Source organism: Oryzias latipes, chromosome 14 (assembly GCF_053564925.1).
Source record: "Oryzias latipes strain Hd-rR chromosome 14, Olatipes_Hd-rR_3.1".
In the NCBI taxonomy this organism is placed as follows: Eukaryota; Metazoa; Chordata; class Actinopteri; order Beloniformes; family Adrianichthyidae; genus Oryzias; species Oryzias latipes.
Window position 1 is genome coordinate 22003659 of NC_136250.1, and position 19173 is coordinate 22022831.

Consider the following 19173-nt stretch of genomic DNA (forward strand, 5'->3'; position numbering starts at 1 on the left):
CTTTTATTTCAGCTGGGTGGATCATTATTCACACAACCGTCTTCTAAAGGATGCGGGAACACATTTGACTGCTTTAAAAGGTCTCTCTAAACTGCAGATCTTTAACTGTGACAGCAAATGCTGAAGGAGGCGATTGCTGCTCCAATAGCTGTGCTTTCATGCCATTTATCCAGGCCTCCTCCTGCTACATTGCAGGAGAAGGTGGAGTAGAGAAAGCAAGCTGTGAAGTCTGCAGCTCTAGCAGGCTGCAGTAGATTTGGCTCGTCTGACTGTGATGAAAACGGGCCTTGTATAAAGGCCAAGCGGCAGGAGGGCAGGATCAGCACCTCCCTGATCATGGTTACTCTGACGGTTGAGAGTGATGCCAGAGGAGCAGGCAGGTGATGAGACATCTGGATCAGATGCGGAAAAACTCCAGAGGAGCTCCTTGATTAAATGTTTAATCTAAAATGCAGGTTTTCATGGACATAATCAACACTTATTGCAGTTTAAAACATCCATAATACAGATTAATCTCTGAACAGGAGAACTCCTCTTTTGTGCTTAACTAAGAAACATTGAAATGTAACCAGGATGTGACACGTGGAAGAATTCATTTGGCAGTTAAGCTTCTTGAAGAATTGAGCTGGATCGGTGCGTTTGGGTCTGAATGGCTCGTTGCTCCTGTCAGCTAAGCTGAGCCTCCTCGGTGAACCTTTTTTCCTTCCTCAGACAGTCAGGGTGCTCATCTCTGTCGACTCAGATCCCTGCAACCGCCTACTGGCCTCCGGGAACAATATTTTCCAGCTCCTCCCTGTTGAGAAAGAAGGAAAAGTGAACAGACCTAACCTGACTTCTGTGGATGAAATAAACCTGAGTGTCTGTGCCTCTGTGTCTTCTGATCGGGCGGGTTTCGGATCCGGGCTGCAGGGAGCGGTCGTAGTATCCGGGATCTTCATCAATTTTGCCGATGTCGGTGTTCCATTTATTCCAGTTGACTTCCTCCACTCTGAGACAAGAGGACACACGGTTGGATGAGTGTCTGCAGAGTGAACAGCAGCTGATCCTGCTCATGCAGTTCCAGAGTAAATTAACTCAACCAAGTGAACATTTGACCCCGCTTTCCAAGAAATCCTCCTGAAGTTTGGACATTGTCTTCTCTCTGAAGATCTTTCTGCATTATTATTTGGAGTTGACATAAGGTGCTGAAACTTTTAGGTTAGAGATACCAAAAAGGGAAACCCGCTTTTAAAATAGCCAAGCAGGTCTGCTAAATAAGTGTTGCCAGTAAGAAAATAGGGGGAAAATGAAGAAATTAGAATAGCAGTAATCTTATAAGGGCTAATACAGCCAAACTTGAGAAAAACCTCAATAATTAAGACTTAAATTCATTGTGGAGAAGCTTTAAGTTGTGAAAAAAAATCAAGTCAGTCTGAACAGAGCCTGGCTTGATGATGTAATAATCCATTTTGTGGTTTTTCCAGGGAACTGTGCCAAACTGAACATTTTTGAATGAAAGATTTTGTCTTCGTAACCTGAACTCATCAGGATCACAATCCAAAACTATTTTTTTTTGTCACAGTTGTACTAAAGAACTGCACTACAGCACCACCCTAACATGTCCTGTAACCTGTTTTCCAAACAGACGGTAACTTCAATTTGATCTAAACAGCTTTGTTGGTTGTGACTTTTTTTTCGCTTCAGCTGATTAAACCAGACATGCTGACTCGGCACTTCTGTTTCAGATGTTCCCACTTCACAGGGATAAAAAAAAAGACTATTGGAATTTAACCCTTGTGCTATCCTAGGCACTTTAACATTGGGAGTTGGGTCATCTAGACCCACTAGACAGTTCGCTGAACTTTTCTTCTTCAATGATTCTTGATCTTCACTGGTGTCCATAGATTCCATGAAATCTTTCCACCTTTATCCACCTTTGTCATGGTAGGGAGAACACGTCAATGTAACGGTGGGGTCATCTAAGATAGCACAAGGGTTAATTTGCTCACCGGATTTCACAATTTATACATGCCGACAGTGACAATGAAGGTATATCTTATAACAAAAAAAAAAAAGACTTAACAGTTATTTATCAACAGATACTTATCAATTATTTACAAAAATAGCTATTATTAGTTATTTTGAAAAGTTTTTTACCGTCTTTTTAACCACTAGTAGACTTAAATTTACCTTTTCCTCCAAGTTTTATTTCAGGAGTGGGTTACAACCTGTTACATTTACCTAAAAAGGTTGATTGTACCCCTCTGAGTTGTTTTACTTTTGCTCAATAACATTACGCATACATTCCTAATAAATCAGCAGTACTCTTACTAGGGTTGTAAATTATGCAGATATATACTGAGAAATTGACCTGTAACAGCAGTGTTGGTTGGAAACCAAATACACAAATAGTATTATGATGGTAAAAAGGTAAAAATCGATCAGACAGTAAATCAGTTTCTGTCAAACTGTCCATTTCTCTTCCTGTTGTGTCTTTCTCTTTACATGTGATGCAAACAAAAAAGATCACCAACTAGCTTCTACCAAGTCAGGTCAGTTCCAATTGGCTGAAGGTGAACCACAGTGATACTTAACCCTTTTTTTCACAGCAATGCAAACACTACCTGAATAAATTAACTTGACAAACTTTGTAGCAAACAAAGACAAAGAACAAAATGATCTAAAAGACCCAAAATGGAGGCTTTTATGTTTGAAGCTGTTATATTAAACACATTTTGTTTTTGTTGCTTCAAATAAAAAGTGGCAAAAAGAAACAGTTTCTCTGTTATAGGACATTTCCTTCATAGTTTAACCAAATGAATTGTAATAATTTAACTAGATAACTAGTATCTAGGTTGTTTCCATTAAGGTAATAGAATTGGACTGTATCTTATCAACTCAAGTGAGTTGAATCTTTTATGGATCGATTTGTAGACCATGTATGGAGATGCGGATCAAGTCATGTGAGAGGAAAAGATACACACCTTACACAACTTACTGAGAAGCAATGGACTTTGCCTATCAATGTTCTTTGCTTTGCTTGCGACATTTTTACCATTTATTCTGCACATTAATGGCAGCAGATGATTTTATGGAATGGCCATTATTGCATCATACCAACAACTGCTGAATGTTCATCTGTTACTTGCAACTAGGTTTGAGGACTCTGAAGAAAACTTCCTAAATGAGTAGAGATTTTGAAGCCTAAAAGAAAGAAAGCAACAATCTGTTAATGTTTATAAGGCAGCAGTGATGTACGATGAGGTAAAACATTCATTTGATGAGAGAAGTTTATTATTACCATAGTTTATTGACTCATTAAATTGAGCAAAGATCCCGTTTCCTCCCATATATCAGTGAACACATCGCTTTTGCCAAAAGACTTGTTCAAAAAAATTCAGTGTGTTATTCTAGTAACTAAAAATTACATTTTAAAAGTTCATTTTAGACTTGTCTATCAGCTTCTGTATTTTTACTCTCATTTCAGTTAATATTTGTGTCTGCTCTTCCTTTCTGCTTGATTCATAATATTTTCGAAGCTACTTTGACTAAAGCATTTTTGGATCTTCCGCCTTTAATAAAAAGTGTAGCATTTAAGCCAGACTTAAGATGAAGTGTAAAAATGTGTTTTAGGTTCCATATATATACAGGTGCACACATTTTTATATACGTAAACAATTCTCTTCTTTTGAACTTTGATCAAAGGCAAATGGGGACTTTTCAATTTGGGTGAAGTTGTGACTTAGGGATGAAAATAACATAAGTGATGATATTATCATCCACTGAATCCCTATGTGCTGTAAATTGACTGAGTCCCTGGATTGGATAAATGTAAAATACCATCCATTGATCAATTTTCTGAACCCAATGAATCCCTTTCAGGGTTGCTGGAGCCTATCCCTAATACTGTTAGGTTAAGGTGGGGAACACCTGCATAATATCACCAGCAATAATCCCTTTTTACCTCAATTGTGACTAAATAAACAAAATGTGTGTACAGATGTAATTTCCACATTTCTGTCTGAACATTTTCGTTGCTGCTCATTTGGACAAAAACTTAACGATTCATTAAAAACAATAAATTTCCGACTTTTTTGAGTTAAGGCATCCACATGCAGATATTTTTTGATTAAGCCAACATACACTTCAAATATTTTTAAAACTTTTTCACAGTGCTGCTATTGTTTATTGAATGCCTTCAACATCTACATTACATGTGTGAACTTGATTATGGTGAAATAATCAAAGCTCTTTCAATTACAACCACTGAGTGTTACATTGTAATGTGCAATAATGATTACTGAAATTTTTAAATTAGAATCAATAAGCTATTTATTTTGCTTATTTGATCTGCAATGTGTGGCAATAATTTCTGGTTTAATGTTATCATGTGTTCTAATGATAATTAATTATTATTACATATCGGTACCGTTACTGTTTACTGAAATCATGAATGAATGTTTTCTGAAGGTCATTAATTGTTACAAAGCACTGGATTTTGTTACTTGAAAAATAATCTATCTGATCAGAACCGGATTTAAAACACTGTAAAACTATCAAATGAATGAACTCAGTAGGGGTGGGATTATATGAGCTTGCTTTTTCCCACTCCTTTTCAAGCAATAAATCAAACTTTACTTATACTTCAGTTAATGATCACTGTATTTAATTAAGCAAATGTGATTTAAGTGACATTTTTGTTTTGTTTTCTGTCTTTTTAATCTATGCATTTCATCATTTCTGTAAAGAGTTTGATAAATATGTGTAAATTATTTATTGCTTTGACTACAATGCTTGAAATAAATCGATAAAATCTAAAATCTAAATCTAAATCTAAAGCCAGAATAACCCAATGCTGTTCTGAAAAGCACTGCAGCTTCTTTATTTTGAGTGAAAAATCAAGTGTCTTGAAGTGTTTTAGTACAAGCCTCCTTAAACGGACAAACCTGAAACACCAGCGCTGGTCGTTTCCCAGAGCAGTGCAAAGTTTCTTTTCCACGCCACAGCGAAGCCTCTTCCTCAGACAGTAGGGCAGCCTCTTCTCCATGTCCAAGATAGTGACTGCTCTCTAAAAACAACCACAGTACTTCAATAATCTTCTGCAGCTGGAAGGACACTTGCAGGATCACTGATCACCCACCTGGAGCTTCCAGATGCAGGTGCTCTCCTTGGTAATGTTCTCGACCGTGCGGTTCATGAGGGCTATGAGCATGTTGAGGAGGAGGATGTAGGTGAGGATGATGTAGCCGATAAGGAGAAAATAGAAGATCTCCGTGTACTGAAAGGCCTGGGAAAATTCCATGTCACCCATGCCTATCGTGAACTTGAAGAGCTCCAGTACGGTAAAGGAGAAGTTTTTGTAGGTGGGTATGAAACAGTCTTCACCAGGAGCTTGAGTAGTAAAAAAACTCCTGCCCTTTGTAGCATTTCTGGGCTTTTCAGGAGGCACGATAAGCAGAGTCACCACAGCTGTGACAGGAGACAGAAGGCAGTTAACAAACAGCAATGGAGCACATATGGACACAAGTCAACAAAAATGAAATGACAAGATGAGTAAAAAAAAAAATACCTGCAGAAAATCCAAAGAGAAACACAACGTAGACGAAAAGAAAGCGCAGGATGTCACAAACAATTATCTGCAATGAAAACATAAGCCTTTAGACAACACGTCTCTGCTGTGTTGCCTGGAGGGGGGACGCCACAAGCATCAGGTACCTTCTGTATCATGACACTGTAGATGCCCATGTGCTGGTAACCCCTGGAGAAGTAAAGCACGTTCACCCAGCTGAGAGCCAGGCACAACACCAGAAAGCAGACGTACTCCTTCAGTCCAGCCACATACAGCACAGCGAAACACAGGTAGAAGAGGCCCTGCACACAACTGTCAACACACACGCTGCAGTCGGTCTGCAAACAGGTGCAACCTCATGAACTGGATTTACATTATTTAATCCAGTACTGTGGATGGCAAACGGTTTAGGAGGTAGTTATGGCTGGTGCTGAATGTACGATGCATTTAATGGATCCAAGATGTAAATGTTGGATCACAAACAAGACATTACCTGCAGTTTAAATTTAAGAGGCAAGACACGTTTCATAAATGCTGAAGGAGGAGACTGGAACTTTGATTTTGGTATGTGAGCTCATTTGAATTATCTGAGTAAAATGGATCCTATATGTCTTCTACAAATAACCTCTCCCATCTACGAATGAAGAAACCCGCAAACCACTTTGCAGCATTTAAAAAAAACATACCCATAGTGATTATTAAACAAAGTACCAACAACATCAGAATGAAAATGGAAGTCCCCCTCTGATCATCAGACGAGGAAAACAGAGATGTACGTGCATGTTTGTGTCTGCTCCTGATTCACAACAATTTTGATAACGAAATACTCAGAAATGCTATTTTAAGCCTAATTTTCTTTACATATGTCCTCCATCAGAAAAATTCCACAAGAACATGTTAAAAACACCCAAAAATCTATTTAAACCATGGTGTTTTTTTTTTTAATGAGCAATGCTTTACTTGATTAAAGTGTTTTGCTGACAGTAAGCCGTAATGAAATGAAATGAAGTACTGGTTTAAGTCTACTTTATCTGAGACAAATAAAGCAGACACTTTAGAAGCAAACCAAAAACTTACAAGAGTATCTCGTAGTATCCATCAATCAGCACAGTCATCATATTTGGCCGTTTCCTCCACATGTCGGTGATCTGAGAAGTTAGATACAGAAGTTCATGTATCAGACTTTCCACAGGGTGGCGATGTTACCCACAACTATCAGTGACGTCTCCTTACCCCTGCTATAAAGAGAAATAGGTTTGCCAGAAGTGTCAGCAGTAGACCCGTGGCGAACAAGTAGTCATCGTAGCTTTTTAAAGGAAAGGGAAACTGTGGAACCCATGAAAGATTTTAGAACCAAACATTTCACATGACAGTAAAGTTCTTCTCAATCCATTTTACCTCACGGTATTCTGCTGTGCCTCTGATATAGTGGGCTACAAAGGTGAAGATGGTCAGATACAGTGAGTAGACCAGGAAGTTGATTAAAAACATTCCGCCAGCAAATTTTTTCCACTTTGCCTGCAACATCTGGCTCAACGGCTCTGTCTGTAACATCTCATGTCGGTTCTGAGAAGAGGAAAGACATGAGTCAGCGCAGGACAACAGCGTTCTCTGCTGTGGCTGGTTTCACGGCGCTGAGACTCACGGGGATGTCACTGCCGTAGATAAGTATCTCCAGAAGAGAGTTGTTCTCACAGGAGTCCACTGAGGCCAGGTCATACAGGGAGCAATGAACAGGTCCATAAACCCACTCAGTGAATTTACGGGACAAATGTTTGATGTCGCTCTCATGAAACTCCCGCTTCAAGATGTGTGAAAACACCTGCAAAACAGAAAAGGAGCTTTTAGGGTAACAGTTTTTTTTCCTCCAAGGGCAAAACTATTGACTGTATATGACAACTGGACTTGGTGTTCCAAACAGGAAGTACCTGCTGATTTCAAGAAACCAAAATCCCGTGGACTTTTAAAAAGAAATAAACAGCTATTACTCAGTCATTCTATCTGTCAGAATAACCATTCATGATCTGCTACCTTTTTTTTTAAACATGTTCTTAGTAACTCTAATTTTTTTTCATTATATTTTTCTGTAGCAAAAGTTATAAAATGACCAATCAGGTGCCTCAATAGAAGTGTGTAGTGTCATGTCAAATGTTCAAAACACTGGTTGACAGATTCTCCTGAGCCTGCTTTCAAGGTATGGGGTGTGTACTTCCAACAGGCTCCATCCTAATTGGTGAAAGTGGTTGCCATAGAAACGTTGACTCAGACCAACTTGGACCAATCACTGCTTACTGATGTTGTCTGGCTGGAAAAAATGATGAATGAATTTACTTGGAATTAGAAATTAGTCGTCCTCTATGGGTGATTTCATGCACATTCAGTCCAGTTCTCTTATACAGTCAATGATGAAAAGTCAAAATGAGATGAACTTTGACTTTACTACAAACTAGAAACACCAAGCAACAAAATCAAGGCTCAACTGAACACAACTGTAAGCTCTCAGCCCAAGCGGGTATATGAATTCTTAGTCCTGTTTCTGTATCATTTCTGTCTCTATTCCCACTATTGTATTCCTCACAGCGTCCTGTAACATCTTACCCCAATCTTGCCTGTCTTTGCAGCCATTAGGAGAGGTGACAGCCCTTTGTTGTTCTTAATGTCCTCCAGCTTCTTCTTTGGATGCAGTTTCGCTGTGATCTTGAGGATGCGATCGTACATGCTGTTTATGAACTCCGTGTTCTCCTTTGAGTTGTCAGCCACCGCAACCAGGGCATGAAGCACAGTGTTGCCATGAGAGTCCCTCTGCTCAGGATCGGCTCTCTGAATCTCATTCTTCAGTAAGTAGTCCACCATTTCAGGCTGGTTCGTGCAGGCTGCTAGAGACAGAGGCAGCTCACCTGGAGACAGACTTAATGGCATTAATTCTTCATCTGAGTAAAGTCAGTCTAATAATCAGGGTACCAAAGTGCTTTACAATTAAAGGTAGACAGACTAAATTTCAAAATTAGGTAAATTAAAAAGAAAATTAAAAACTGCATAAAATTGCAAAAAAACAATCAGTGTATAGTATATATGAGAATGCAATGAAAACAAATAAAAGACAACAAGATGCCACCGACTACTGAGTAATAAAGGCCATTCTAAAAAGGTATGTTTTTAATTGATATTTAAAGCCTGTAAGGTCAGATGTCATGCAGAGTTTTGCAGGAATGTTGTGCCATATCTGAGGGCCGGCCACGGAAAAACCGCGTTCACCCGAATGTTTCTGTTGTGATCTGGGCACATGAAGTAACTATTAATTAGAAGACTTTAAACTCTAGATCCCTGCGACAGACTGGCGACCTGTTCAGGGTGCCCCCTGCTTTCGCCCACAAGTGGCCGGGATAGGCTCCGGCAGCCCCGTGACCCCGAAAGTGAAAAAACGGAAGATGAATGAATGACTGAATGAATGAATAAAGCTCTAGAATGGCTGCAGACAGTTAAGAGCTCAGTTAAATAAACTGGGGAAAGACCATGAAGGGCTTTGAAAACAAAAAAATAATGGTTTAAACAGAATTCTCAAATGAATAGGGAGCCAATGAAGTGAACTGAGCACCGGAGTGATGTGTTCTCGTCTGGATGTTCCAGTTAACAGTCGTACTGCTGCATTCTGAACTAACTGGAGACGGTTCAGTGATCGCTGGATGACACCAAAGAACAGAGAGTTACAATAATCTATGCGAGAGGTGATCATGGCATAGATTGCTGTTTCTAGATCACTGCAACTCAGGGAAGGTTCACCTTTAGCTAAAAGGCGCAAGTAATGTAAGATCATGTTGACAACATTGTCAATCTGTTTGTCAAATTTAAAACAGCTGTCAGCTAGTAAAGTAGAATCAGCTGTAGAGGTGTCACCAAAAACTAGTGTATTGTATGTGTTAATAGTGCAGGGTTATGAGAATACATCAGTAACTGACCAGCAGAAGAAGCGAAGTCAGTACGGGATAAATGAGTCTGCAGCATACGTGACTAAGTGCGCTTTTAGACTGTAATTTCGTCTATTTTGCAGCTTCTTCAAAAATTAAATATGTTGCCCCGAGAGTGAGTTGGCCCATCACACCACAGATGAGGAGGCCTGACCAATCCTGACCGAAAAACTTCTCCCTGTTAAAAAGACAAACCAGTCAAATGCAGACATGATATTCTAGACGAGACAGGAGTACCATATTGTCCGCCTTGTCAAAAGCTGCTGTCAAGTCCAATAGCACCAGAGCAACGGACTGTTTAGGATCAACAGACACGACAATGTCATTGTGGACCTTTAGCAGGAAGGACTCTGTACTGTGCCGAGATTTAAAATCGGACTGAAACTTCTCAAAAATAAAACTATTTTCTAAAATCGACTGCAACTGCTTAAAAACAACTTTTTCTGATAACTTAGATAAAAAAGAATAAAGGGAAACAGGAAATTAGATAAAACAGAGGTGTTAAGGTGAGGTTTTTTAACCACAGCATGTTTAAAAAGCAGCTGGAACAACTCCAGAGCTTAAAAACGCGTCGATAAATTTCAAAAGCCCAGACCCAATAATATCAAAAGCTGCCTTTAGAATTTTAGCAAAATCACATCAAGACAGCAGTTTATGGGTTTGAGTGAATTGAAAAATTTTAGAAAGAGTTGGAAGAGAAATCAACTTAAAATGATCAAACACGTCAGAAACAACAGACAGTATTGAAAAGTCTCTGCTAACTGCTGAAATTATGATCTGTCTGACAGAATCCACTTTATCAATGAAGAAAGTAAGAAAATTCTCACAGGTGGCCGTGGAGACGTCTGTGATGGCTGAGAGCTGCAGATTTTTAAGTGTATTATTTGCATTAAACAACACTCTCTTGGATGATGATTTTTGGCAGAGATGAAATAAGAAAAATACTGGGCTTTGGCCTCTTTGACACAGTTCTGATATCCAGTTAGGGAGTCTCGTAAAATCTCAAAGGAGACGTGCAGTTTGTCTTTCATCCAAGTCCTCTCATCCTGTCTGCAACATTGCTGAATGGTGCGAGTGTTGCTGCTTAACCAGGGATCGGCTCTTGGTTTGGACGACCTCTTTTGAAGCAATAAAGTTCAGGATCTCAGATCAGGTGGAACAAAATGAAGACAGCATGTTATCAGGATGGAGGGGGGAAAACCATGCTCCCACTGGGAGTCCTGGAATGCAGCAGAGAACTCTCCTGCTGTCGAGCACTTGAAGATGCAACGCCAGCAGAACGGAGCCGGTGGTTTGCTGATTGAGGAAGGGGCTTGTGGTTCAAAAGTTATGGGGAAGTGATCTGAGATAGTTGTCTCAGATATTTCTATTTGTGAGATTATGAGCCCAAAAAATAAACCATGTCCAGTGTGTGCCCCTGAATGTGTGGGCCTTGCCAAGAAAGCATGATAAAACCATTACAAAAAAAACCATTTTCATTGGAGTGGGTCTTCAAAACACCATAAATAGTCTTTCGATTTGGCAGACTGAAATCTTTTGCTCTGCAACAGTCGTTCCGGTCATTTTCCTACAGCTGCCAGGGTTGTTGGTTTTACTTGTTTGTGCACATGTAAACAAACACCTGGGTTTAGTGACTGCTTGTCCTGCCAGTTTGATGATGACCAAGGAGGGAATCTAACATTAAATTTTCCAGTTGAGCTCTGCTAAACTTACATTTTTGGCGAAAAATTGAGGTTACATTTTTGCTCGACAGTAATGAAGGAATTTTCTTCCCAAGTAAGATACATTAATAATAAAGTTTGATGGTAACTTCTACTAAAATGTTAAAAATCAATTGGAAACTGTAAACATAGAGCTTAACTCCAAAACATGGACAGAGACCTCACTGTTTCTGTTTTTTTCCTTGTTTCGTGCTAGTCCGTGATTTACACAACTTGATAACTTAGGAACCTTTTGCTTCCTTCTTTTTATTATGAGTGTACTTTTTGTCTAGGTATCATAAACACAAACATAGCATTTGTCTCTTGGTCTATTCATACATGCATGCATTAGTGTCACTGTTTGACAGATCCCTGTCCCTCTGTCTCCCTCTCCTGGTCATGGCTGCTATTGCTGTCCTGTGGCCTCCTCTGCTGTCATCTTCTTTGTTTCTACAGCTGTTCTGGATGAGGGCAGGGCATCCTGACTCTCCTGCTACTCATCACTCCTCCAGTATTGAGCCCATCTCTGAGTTTTGCTGATCTCTGGCCCTTTATGAGTGTCTGATCTACTGTCCCAGACCCTGGACTTACCCTTCCTTAGATCTTGCACACTGCCTGCTCTGGACTCAAAATGATTATGGTTACAATAAGCTTTATTCTGTTCTCACCATTAAGCTTTATCTTTCCCTCTGATTGTGACAACTGCAGCATCAGTCTCAATATGAAATTACCCCAAGATGCTCCCAGGCCAGCCGGCAACTATATCCTCCCCAGCCTGGCCTTGGTCAGCTGCAGGGCTTCCTCTTGTCAATTCAATTTTCAATTCAATTTTATTTGTTTAGCCCAAAATCACAACAACAGTCGTCTCGATGGGCTTCACAGAGTTCAATAGGAAAATACTAAAATGAACTAACAAACTGACTAAGCTATACTGGCATCCCTGCCCTTAGACACTCCTTCGCAGTAAGGAAAAACTCCTAAAAAAAACGGATTCCGGAAAAAACGAAGAAACCTCCGGGGTGCCCACAAGAAGGAGGGATCCTCCCCCAGGACTCTACAACTACATATATAAAGTCAAAACCACCCTAACTGGCTTTTCTCTATGTGGAGGAGAAGTGACTGTACTTTGAGTTTTTTTCTGCACGGCTGAGCTTCAAACCCAATCTCTGCTAAGGAAAGCAACATAGATTGGTGAATTAGAAGTTTTGTTCCTCAACTCTCACTTTTCACACAAATCAGCATTACATGGATGAATTTGTCTGTTGCACACTCCATCCTTCTCTTTCATGGCCACACTTCCATCTTCTGCCTGGGGAAAGTGACTGATAACTCCTTTTTGTGGTCAAGAACAGCCTTAAACACAAAGGTCTTGTCTCTCATAGCTGGAGAAATCCAACATGACAAACAACAGACACTGGGTTTTTAGTCTCCCACAGCTGCCCCCATCCACCACTTGGCTATGCCACTGTGAAACAAAGTGCCGGGCTCCGGCCTGCTTTACAGAGGTGTGCAACAGCATCAGCCCCAGGATTTGCAAATGGGACGATGGACACGAGCCGACTTTATAGGTGGAACCAAAGGCATCAAGTGCCCTCTGTGGTTATGTTGGCACAGCCCAATTTTATTTTATGGCTAGTCCGTCACTGCCAGTTATGTGAATCATGCTCTTTCCCCCTGTTGGCGGGTGATTTATTCTAACACTCGCAGACCAATGCAACCCCCACATAATATCCTTTGTTACATGGTTGTTGTTCACAAAATGGATATGGATTTGATGAGCTAACTCCCATGAACCCTAACAGCTGGGATAGAATGCACCCACTGGTTCTGAAGTTCCACTATCAACCAGACTACACCAGAGGTTCTGAGATGCTATTATACACTTGTAATTAAAACACTTTCTTTGTTCTTTTTAGAGAGGGTTAACATCACCATAATTTTGGTGTCCTGGTGTCCATGCAGTGTTGCAGAGATGCTTCAGCCGAAACAATACTCCCACATCCAGCAAACAAAACAAAACAAGGCTCACTCAGACTTAATGTCCCACTCATCCTTTGGAAATGAACATTTTTGGAAGTTCATAAATGTCAGTCAGACATTTCCAGCAGACTCACACTGTGTTTTTTTTTTTGCCTCCTAGATCTTTGCAACATTTGTCCCTGCCCTCTAATCCAACGTTCCACCTGGTTATCACAGAAATCCGCTCATGAGTTTGCATGTGTATAAGTCACCAGACTTCCACACCATCAACACATAGCAGGGACATCATCTGAGCATCAACATCCTTTATCCTAAATTATATTAATGGTGGAAATGACCTTTACAAAATACCTCCCAAATCCCAAGCATAGTATAGAAACCATATTTCCACCTGGCATGACAGTTAAGAGACCTAAGAAATCAAGAAAGCTGATAGTAACCTGGTTACTCAAAGATAAGCCAACAAGTCAGCTTGAGTCCTTGTGGAAATCACCACGAAGCTCATGCATGTCACCATCCAGCCCAAAGTGAGTCATCCTGTGGCTCAGAGGTCTCCCTCGTGAGACGGCAGACACTCACCAAAGTAGAAGCATGGCCCGTCATGTGGTTGGAAGAACTTTCCGGACACTTTGGCGTGAACATCTGCGTGACTGTTGACCAGCAGCTGCACATAGGGAAGACTCCTTCTCTCTATGGCCACGTGCAGAGCTGTTTGACCTGCCACGAGATGACACGTTTTAGTTTAAGTCCCACTCCGATCATCTTTTAAATTATCGTAAATCTGTTCCCAGTGGTCTTCTAATTACGATTGTGCCGTTTTGCGGCAAAAGCAAAACACCTGTTTTGTTTTGTAGGACATAGTTTCTACAGAGCTACAGGAGTTTATTAGAAATTCACCTCTGAGCTATGGGTGGGACTGCTGGGGTGGAGAAACCCCGCCCCACTTCCCCTCCACATTGCTGAGAGCTTGGAGCAGGGAGCTTGCAGCCTGCCCAACGTATTTTCTACGTCACAAATAAGCTCTTTTTCAAACTGCATTTTTTCGTCTGATTCACAGTGATTTGAAATATATTCTGTAACATTGGGCTTAGGCTTCCTGATATGTGTCCTCCATCATAAAAAAGCCATAAGAACGTGAAAAACACCAAAGACGCCAATATTATCGGAGTGGGTCTTTGGCCCTTGTGCTATCATAGGCACTTTAACATTGGGAGTTGGGTCATCTAGACCCCACAAAACTTTTTTCTTCAATGATTTGTGATCTTCACTGGTGTCCATGGATTACATGAAATGTAATATACGACCCCACAGGATAGCACAAGGGTTAAATGAACTTGATGCTGCCTGCAGAGACTTAAAACATCTGGACAAGGACTAATTTTTCCAAAAAGCAATTGATTTAGTGGTAAGTGCACCTTTGTAGTAGTTGCTGGTGTGGGCTGCATTCACAAACTTCTCAAGGTCACCAATATTCTTTGCAGTGTTGATGAATATTTCAACTGTCTTATTTTTGCCATCTTTGAGATGCATCAGTGCTTTAATCAGAGGAGTTTTACCATAGGACTGATCTGTAAAAGAGCAAATAAACCATTAATTCAGTCAGTGGTAACTACATATTTGTAGTCACAGTTAGTGTAGGCTGTAAACTCATTAACCCTGTAAAAGCTCACTGTATCAAAGAGGTGACACAAATTAAATTATTTGGGGGGAGTTAAGATGTTTTTAAACCCATTTGATAAAATTCACAAAAGAATTGGAATATATTTTTTATGGGATCAACTATTTTCATACAACAATTTTGGTTTAAGATGCAAAAGTATTGGCAATAAATATTAGAAAAAGGCTACCCACTGTCTCAAATGTAATATACACATTTTTAACATTGTGTAAATAAAGAATAATTATTAACAATTTTGTATAATTCAATATGTAAGTTATTTAAAAAAATGAATAGCGTAGATGAGTTATCTTCTCCATAAAGTTCAGAAAATTAGCTAAACCTTTCCAGCCCAAAGTGTTTTAGAGATTTTACGGAAACAGGGCCACCTCTTGTCAAAATAACAACAGGACAGAAAACGTGGACCAAGTTATATATAAAGATAAAAAAGATTTCTGAAGGAAGGTTTGGATCACGCTAATGAGATAGTTAGAAATGGGTGATTCAAATATGATATGAATGGTTTAACAGGGTTAAAATTCACAAAGCTCTTTGAAATGTTGATATAGATTAGCAGTTTGATTTTAGAGGCACCTTCTGTCACAAGGTTTCTAACACTTACAGAGGGAGTCCGACAGATTCTTCATGTTCAAACGCAGATAATCCTCCAGACCCTCAAGTTTTTGAACATCACCACTCGCTGCTGCCTCAAACAAGAGGTCCCTGGTGAACCTGGTGTCCCTCTTATTCTGCTCCTTACCTCGAGCCAGTCTAAATTTTACAAACAGAAAAGTTGCTGCAGCTCACTTTGGGTAAAAACTGCTTTACAATCCATTTCAATTAACTTCACACAGTATGATACACTACAGCAGCTGCTCTGGGAGGTAAATGGAGCCACAAATCATTTAATCCCTGCATGGAGTGGCTTACTTGTCAAATCCTAAATTAAATCTGAGTTGAGGTGCAGGCTTCTCCTTCTCCTCATGATAATCAGTGTCCATAGGAGGCTCTGCAGTTTCCTGGCCCCGAAGGAAATCAACACCCTTCTTTGTAGGTTTGTCCCGTAGCAGCTCTTCCTTCGTCCTGTCATCTGTTTCCAAGCTGAATCCAAACATCTCCGACTTCCTCATCTTCACCTTGAAGATCTATTCAAATCAGTGCAAAAAAAGTCACTCAACAGTCTCCATCAACAAAAACAACATCAAATCTAAGCTTGTTTGCAAGAACAAATGGGTATATCCATGATGACACATCCATGATTAATGAACCAAAACCCAGAGGTGTCTGCTGAAATGTAGGAAGTGTTTGTCTGCAGTGGGTTCACCACAGCCGATGCTCTCATAGGCCTTCAGGGACAGACATATTTTCAGTCACGTGACCCGACCGCCCCTCGTCTAATGATGAGTTTATTTAGATTTCCATAGCAACAGCAGACAGAGCACTCACCCCTCAGCCCCTTTCATGAGTTTGAATACATATTGTTGGTCCCAGTAAAGAAAAAAAAACAAAATTAAAGAATGTTAAAAAAATTTTTTTTTCCAGAGAATAGTTCACTAAGCCAAACAAATCATGTTGAGCTGTGAAGTCAATGCAAAGTGTGAAATATGTGGAATGGATGTAACTAAATTTTGTACCACGGAGCCCCTAAAGGATAATGTTCTCCTTTCAAGTAACAAAAATGAGGAATTTGTGACGTAGAGGAAATCTTGAGGCTCCATGACTATTCTACTGGTAAAGCACAGCAGGCCGGAAAAAGCAGTGAAAAACAGAAGTGAGCACAATCTGTTAGACACAGAAATTATATGGAAATGTTGTCTTTGCCTTTAAGATGGGGGGGGGGGGGGGTGATATGTGAGACTTTTATGGTTTGTGTGCAGAAGCATTTTGTACATGATGTCAAAAAGTGTCCTGCTGTATTATTAAGAGTCATTGATTTATGACAGTTATACAAAAGCAGACAGACCTCTGTAGATCACAACTTTTAGATCATAAATTTAAATCTTTATATCATAAAATTTTTCAGCATTTGTGCTCTTTAAACTTGATGCTTATTTCCAGCTATGAAAAAAAATTCACTCATGTTTTTGCTTTCAAACAGATGTTCAATTCAGAAAATTTGGGAGCCGAAATGGTTTAATGCATATTTGCATTAATAGGCATCAAGAGGTCAAATCTCCAATATATAAAGACTGTCATCTTAATGGTAATTAATTAAATACATAATGAATAATTATTGCAGTTTAATATAATCTGATCCGTGCATGCTCATGCAAAAAACACGTAACTGAACTTACCTGTCTTGTTAGTCAAAAACACTGTTTTCTAGGTTGAAAACAAAAGCAAACAGTGGCGTCCTGTTCTGGTCAGGGTGTAAAAACGAGGTTGCTGTTTCTGAAGATGCTTGAGGCTCAGCCCTAAAGAGATCAGATGACATCACTGAGAGCTTCAGAGGATGCTGTATCGACCAAAGCAAACGACACCTAAGCTTTCAAGATGAACCCAATGATGAGCACAAATGGAAGTCATGATTATGTCAGCAGTTCCCATGAACAACTGCTGATCTAAAACATGATAGATTTGGTCAGTTATTCTCAGCAATGGACTCGACATGATCCAGAGGATACTAAGGCCTTTGTTAGTTCACGAAAGGAAATAAAAATGGAAAAGAAAACCATAAATGTCCTTGTTTTTCTCTAAAAGCAATAAAACGTTTTAATTCACTCACCTGCAGTGGATGGCTGATCTCTTAACTTTTCAATCCATAAAGTTAGCAGAGAGCTTCCGATGTCTTACGTTTGTTTCGCACTTTGTTTTTTAAGTCTAAGTGTGTGTGTGTGTGTGTGTGTATCTGTGTGTGTTGTTTACGCTTTTCTGGTCCTATGACTGTGGTTGCAGAGCGTCTGCCTACCGGCGTGAAACAAAAAGCACATTGGTGCTCTTGAGATGCGTTTCAGATGCCACTTCCTTTTTCCTCTTCTGAACAGAAACGAGATTCGTCTGTCTGTGAGGGAGTCTCAAAATACTACAACAGTGCTAAACCCAGATAAAAACACCTATCTGGTCCTCATGGTCCAATTAAATGTGGGCTTTTTGAGGCACAAAGCTAAAGTAGGTAAAAAAATTTAACACTAACCTTTGTGTTCAAGTAGTACACTTAATATTTTTAAGTATACATGAGTTTGAGTATAACAAGTATACTATATGGGTAATGCAGGAAGCATACTAACTGAATACTTCTTTAGACTGAATTGGAACATTTTAAGTAGTTTATAAAAAGTAAACTTCCAGTATGCTGCCTCACTTTTAGAATGTCCTAAGTATACTTGTAGTACTCTTAAACAGGTTACTTTTTTGCTAAAGGTACTTTAGAACAAGAATTGAAATGCTTTTGTTGCTGTCATTTCAAAAAGTTTAAACAATGGACCAGACCTCATGTTAAAAATGTCAATCATGTCAGGAATCGACACAAAGACCCAAAATGCAGGAGACCAGGCTTGGTGGTAGAAATGTAAACATTTACTGAATAAACCCAAACATGACAAAAACCGGAACAAAAGATTCAACTGTAGGGTAACAAATCAGATGGACCGACATTAGAGATCTGAAAACTAGACAGTCATATGTATAGGGACAGTTGACAGAAATAAAAATAGCTGTTGATGATTATAAACATGATGTGACTATGACAGAAGAACAACTTAAACGGACCAAAAAATCTCACAGAAAATACTAATTTGAGTCCATAAATCTATTTTTTTTTTGTCAGAGCATATATGGGATAATAATTTAAGTAATATTACTTTGAAGTAACTCTAACGTAAACTATCTTTGTTTCTAATTCCGGTCCTCTGTCTCCTCAGAATGCTGCCTGACATTATTTGTACCCTGCAGTATGAATAATTTTGGGAAGTGCTGTGGTTTGACTGCACAGTTTTTAAATAGTAAACAAGCATTTGATTTTCTTTCTGTTTTGTCAAGAAAACAGAATGAATTTTTGAGTTTTCTTGATAAAATGACAGGTTTCATCCAGAGATATGAGCATGAGAACTCAGTTTCCTCGGGATAACAATAAAACAGATTAAAACAAGTAAAGAAACCTTCTTAATCCTCTTTTAACTCTTTTATTCTGAGTAAACGTCATGGATGACAATAATCTGCCTCAAACAGATTAGAGGTGCCACCTTTACCAAAATACATCAACCGTGTGGCTCTGTCCACTTGTTTGTGAAAATGAAAAAAGTACAACTCCAGTACTTTCTTTCCCTTAATGAGCAGGTCGAAACTGTTACAAAAACGTAACATTTATTTAGATTGTGGCACAAA

General features: G+C 39.4%; 1 protein-coding gene across 1 annotated transcript; it reads right to left on the reverse strand.

Moving 5' to 3' along the window:
* Window positions 1–424: 424 nt before the first annotated feature.
* On the reverse strand, window positions 425–17784 carry trpv1 (transient receptor potential cation channel, subfamily V, member 1). The gene is made up of 17 exons (XM_011483742.4): window positions 17576–17784; window positions 17145–17264; window positions 15781–15995; window positions 15473–15621; window positions 14609–14761; window positions 13773–13910; window positions 8147–8445; window positions 7194–7370; window positions 6947–7114; window positions 6782–6874; window positions 6626–6696; window positions 5695–5860; window positions 5549–5615; window positions 5120–5448; window positions 4926–5047; window positions 867–988; window positions 425–793 (listed from the first exon to the last, which is right to left on the reverse strand). Exons 3-17 carry the CDS (start codon window positions 15978–15980, stop codon window positions 708–710), a joined length of 2340 nt encoding a protein of 779 aa, XP_011482044.1. The 5' UTR covers window positions 15981–15995; window positions 17145–17264; window positions 17576–17784; the 3' UTR covers window positions 425–707.
* Between the last annotated feature and the right edge of the window lie 1389 nt (window positions 17785–19173).

Coding starts and splice junctions, on each gene's coding strand:
- trpv1 (XM_011483742.4), bottom strand. CDS start 15,980: ATGAGGAAGTCGGAGATGTTTGGATTCAGCTTGGAAACAGATGACAGG. Junction 8,446..13,772: donor CGGGCCATGCTTCTACTTTG/GTGAGTGTCTGC, acceptor GTCTGTCTCCAG/GTGAGCTGCCTCTGTCTCTA. Junction 989..4,925: donor GACCAGCGCTGGTGTTTCAG/GTTTGTCCGTTT, acceptor CTCTTGTCTCAG/AGTGGAGGAAGTCAACTGGA.